Here is a 4,297-nt window from a genome sequence, read left to right as displayed (position 1 = left end):
CCTACACGCCAAGAGATTTCTGCACCACCAACACCATTTTTATATTCTTTACAACCTAATGGCAGACGATAAATCTATCTTACTAATTACACATCCAGCTTGTTATAACCCCCATAAAAAACAGGAGCAGCTGGAAAAGCCATGAGGTGATGTCAAATCATATTCCTGGTCTCTAAACAGAAACAGAAATATTTTCCAGGCGCTGACGAGGCTCGAGGTTCCTACCCATGCATGAAAGCAGCTGCCAGCAGGTCACTCACCTCTGGCGCGATGGTAACTAGTCTGTCCTCTCAATCACTGTCCCTCCACTCCCATGGGTTCCCCTGGAGGGATGGAAGATGTTTGGGGCATCCACTTCCCGTCCGCTGAGAAGCCCATGGGATGAGTACAAAGGATTGCCAAGGTCTGGGTGTCAGCAGTGGGTTCAGTATTATAAAGGGGGTTTCAATGTCTCTTCTATTTGCCACCAATCAGCCACTGGCATTTGCCCAGAATTCTAACTAGTCAGTTCCCCAGCATAATTTGATACGTTTGCAAAGCTGTTGCTAAGAATCACACCAGAGCTGACAGTGCCTCCCCCTCATCGCAAAGAAATGGAAAGAAACTTCAATTCATCTGCTGGAAACACTAAGATAAACAACAGGGAAGAAGGAAAGTACTTTACCTCGCTTCCTAGTTAGGATCACTGTTTTTGGCTACGGCGTAGCGCAGCTCTCTTAGGAAGGAGACAGCTACAGACCACGTGCCCATCCCCTATCAAGTAGATGCTGATTGCTTCATGGGTTGGAAGAATAGACATGAGAAACAATAGGAGGGGGAGCTAATTAATTTTTCACATGTCGAAGGAAAATTCCATCAGTGTCTTCCAATCTGGGCTGACCCAAAGGGGTAGCTTTTGTTGGAGAAGGCGTCTCATAACCTGCCCCCACAATTCCCAGGACAAACCAGCTGAACAGACAGTCGTGTTGGAAAACAAAAAAGAGACAAAAATGGCTTCTTACCTTCCCGTATCTGGATGCGAAAGTCCCCGTGAGTAAGGAGTGAAAAATAATTATTGTCTCATCCAAGTCCCACACGAACACACGCTGTGATGAAAGAGAGGAAAAGAAGAGAGACAAATGGACTTCGCTTGCATCTGACTTAACGTCTGCAGCAATGAGTTCCCTCGGAGGAAAAGAAGTTCCGAAAAACACTGTCTTTAAGTGATAAAACATGCGACTCACTGATGCTCTGACTACCCACCCACCCTCATCTGTGAAGTGTATGCTGAAGGCCAATGTGGGCTCCTATCAAGCCAATAGATGACAGACTCAAGAAGCCAGTTCTTGCTTTCCACATAGAAGCTCAAAGGAGGAGGCGTTCAGGCCAAACATAACAATAAAATCATCGCTCATTTGATGGGACGAAAACTGCCATCACTCACCACTCATCATACACTCAACTAGTTCTAGCCATTTCCGTTGTTTGCCAATTTTAAACTATATCTATATCTATATCTATATCTATAGCTATAGGGCATGTGTGCTCATTGGAGATAAAGACAGAGAGAGAGAGGGAAAGTGAGAGATCACTCCCTAGAGGGGATGACCACACCACAATCCCTTCTCTTCCATTCTCCTCTCAGGATTTTGGGCATTTACACACGTATGCCTGGTGCGTTTCTCAAGTTGTCAGGTCCAGGACTAGAACCATGCAGTTGGATATGTGGGATCCAGCCACATTAACCTGCTCTTTGGTCTGGGCAGTCTGAAAGTGAGGGTTTACCTCTTCATAATTGTCCTCATTTCTCAGAACCTTCTGTCTTTCACACATGGGCGCCCCTCTCTTTTCAACCCATCAGCCCACACATTCTCCTGTGGCTAAAAGTTAAAGCAGCGGGGAAGAGATGGATTTCCGTGTCCCTGCCTTTTCTAGTTTCTTCTCCCCTCTCCAAAATCTATCAGCTTTAGCTGTCCTTTTCTGTTGCTAACAGATAAATTGGCTTGCACGTTCGGTTTTATAACTGTAATTTAGTCTTGTTTACTCTGTCTAGATGTGGATTTTAGAAGTTAGTAACCAGTAAAGAGCATTTACGTCTTGTGGTTATTGCTCACTGAAGGACCAAGCTGTGTGCTAGGATTTCACTTCCTTCTCTGTGTCCCAGGCCATAACCCAGATCCACTATAGGGAGAATACGCTGACCATCAAGGCCTATCAGGAACTCCATTCTCATTAAAGTCGTGCCATATCTCAGTATCTCAGTTCTTTCATGTATGAATCAGACCTATCTGGCCTAACTTTTTATTTTTTTGCTGGAATTTACTAACTGCTTTTATGTTTTCTTGTTTGCAATAATGTATCTTCATTATCAGATCAAATTCAGCCACACTCTGAGTGCTGTCCATCCTTGGTCACAGAATGTTCCAGTGTAGACTCAACTGTATTCTGAGACTTCCCTTTAGCCCACTGAGTCGGGTTCCATCTGGGCGGGGTCTATTGATTCCCGATCCCAAATCTGTTTCTTGTTTTCCTTCTTTGCTCTGCTTGAGTATATCCTTACATCACTCTTTCTGAATTTTTTTTTATCGCGCTTTGTTAAAGAGTGTATGGAATCTTCCTGAATTCTTGCCTATCTGATCATATCCTCATTTTGCTTTATTCTCTGGATACAGAATTATAACGTGAAAACAATGTCCTCTAAATCTTTGAAAGAATTTCCTAATTATCATCTTCTAGTTTTCAGGGACATCGGTAAGAAATCTGATGTTTCACGGATCCTCAGTTCTTGTGGGTTTAGCTTTGTTTCCCCCTCTATAACTGTCAAGGATCTTTTCTCTATTCGTGGCGTCCTCAAGTTTCATGAGGGTATATCTAAGTGTGACCCTTCTCCCCCATTCATATTGTTCTGCGCCTGAGCACTTTCAAACCCATGACTTGTATCTTTCTGCAGCTCTGAATTTTTTTCTTTTCTTATTTCTTTAAAAAGTTTCCACTCATCATTTCTGCTATTCTCTCTTCCTGGAATTCTCAACAGTCAAACCTTTTAGATTGATATTGCTTCTCCTTTTAAATATTATTCTTTATAATTTTGTCTTTTAGACATATGTTCTCGATATTTCTTACATTTTCTCTTCCATTCTTTTTATAAAACTTGATTCTTGCAGTCATTTAGACATTTCTAATAACTCTGTCTTTCTCTGAGTGTTCTTATCACATTAACACCAAGTTCTTATTTATGGGTACAAGATCTCCTTGACTTTTTAAATTTTTTTTGAGAGGTTTTCACTATAGGGCACGTGCACTCGCCAGACAGAGAGAGACGGAGAGACAGAAAGCGAGAAATCACCCCCCAGGGGGGATGGCCACGCCACAATCCCTTCTCCTCCATTCTCCTCTCGGGATCTTGGGCACGCACGCACACGCGCCCGGCATGAGTTTCAAGCCACCAGGTCCGGGACACAAACCGTGGTCGACTATGTGGGAGTCCAGCAACATAACCATTATGCTAACTGCTGGTCCCTCTCCTTGACTTTTTATAAAAAAACCAATCATATTTTTTCTAACTTCTTTTCTGTTTCTTTAATTAATTCCCTTCTCATTTATCCTATTTAGCTTGGCCTTAATTTTTCCTGCTGTTGGTTTTCCCCATTTTTCTGGGGATCGTTATTTTTAAGAACAAAGGACCTGATTGACTTGCTCTGCTGCTGCTGTTACATGTGTGTGCGTGTGTGTGTGTGTGCATGTGTGTGTGTGTGTGTGTGTGTGTGTGTGGGTGCGATGCACCTGCTCAGGCCATTACAAATAGGCCACCTTTTAAAACTCGTTGGGGATCAGTGACTCCATTGACATAATGGCATTTGTCGTGCCTTTAAAAATAAAGAGAAGTGGGGCTGGAGGTGGCATGGTGATTAAGGGAGCTGGACTCCCACATGGCTGAATGTGGTATTCGAGTCCTGGACCTGGCGGCTTACATTCTCACTTTCCCTCTCTCTCTCTCTCTCTGTGTGTGTCCCTCTCTGGTCAAATTAAAAATAAATAAATAAATAAAGTTAAATACAATAATTCTACCAAAAAAATCCATTAATAAAAAGGTAAAGAGGGACCAGCAGTTAGCGTAATGGCTATGTTGCTGGACTCCCACGTAGTAGACCACGGTTTGCGTCCCGGACCCGGTGGCTTAGAACTCATGCCGGGTGCGTGTGCGTGCATGCCCAAGATCCCGAGAAGAGAATGAAGGAGAAGGGATTGTGGCATGGCCATCCTCCCTGGGGGGTGATTTCTTGCTTTCTGTCTCTCTGTCTCTCTCTGTCTGGTGAGC

General features: G+C 43.5%; 1 protein-coding gene across 1 annotated transcript in view; it reads right to left on the bottom strand.

Annotated features, from left to right (window-relative positions):
* The window catches only part of EYA2 (EYA transcriptional coactivator and phosphatase 2), a 160,993-nt gene that overhangs the window by 75,332 nt on the left and 81,364 nt on the right, over window positions 1-4,297 (bottom strand). Inside the window, exon 8 of the mRNA XM_006158553.3 lies at window positions 1,002-1,085. Within this exon, the coding sequence (XP_006158615.1) occupies window positions 1,002-1,085 (84 nt within the window). The remainder of the gene's footprint in view (window positions 1-1,001; window positions 1,086-4,297) is intronic.

The sequence above is a fragment of the Tupaia chinensis genome, unplaced genomic scaffold (assembly GCF_000334495.1).
Source record: "Tupaia chinensis unplaced genomic scaffold, TupChi_1.0 Scaffold000602_1, whole genome shotgun sequence".
NCBI lineage: Eukaryota > Metazoa > Chordata > Mammalia > Scandentia > Tupaiidae > Tupaia > Tupaia belangeri.
This window is presented reverse-complemented; position numbering and strand designations above follow the sequence as displayed.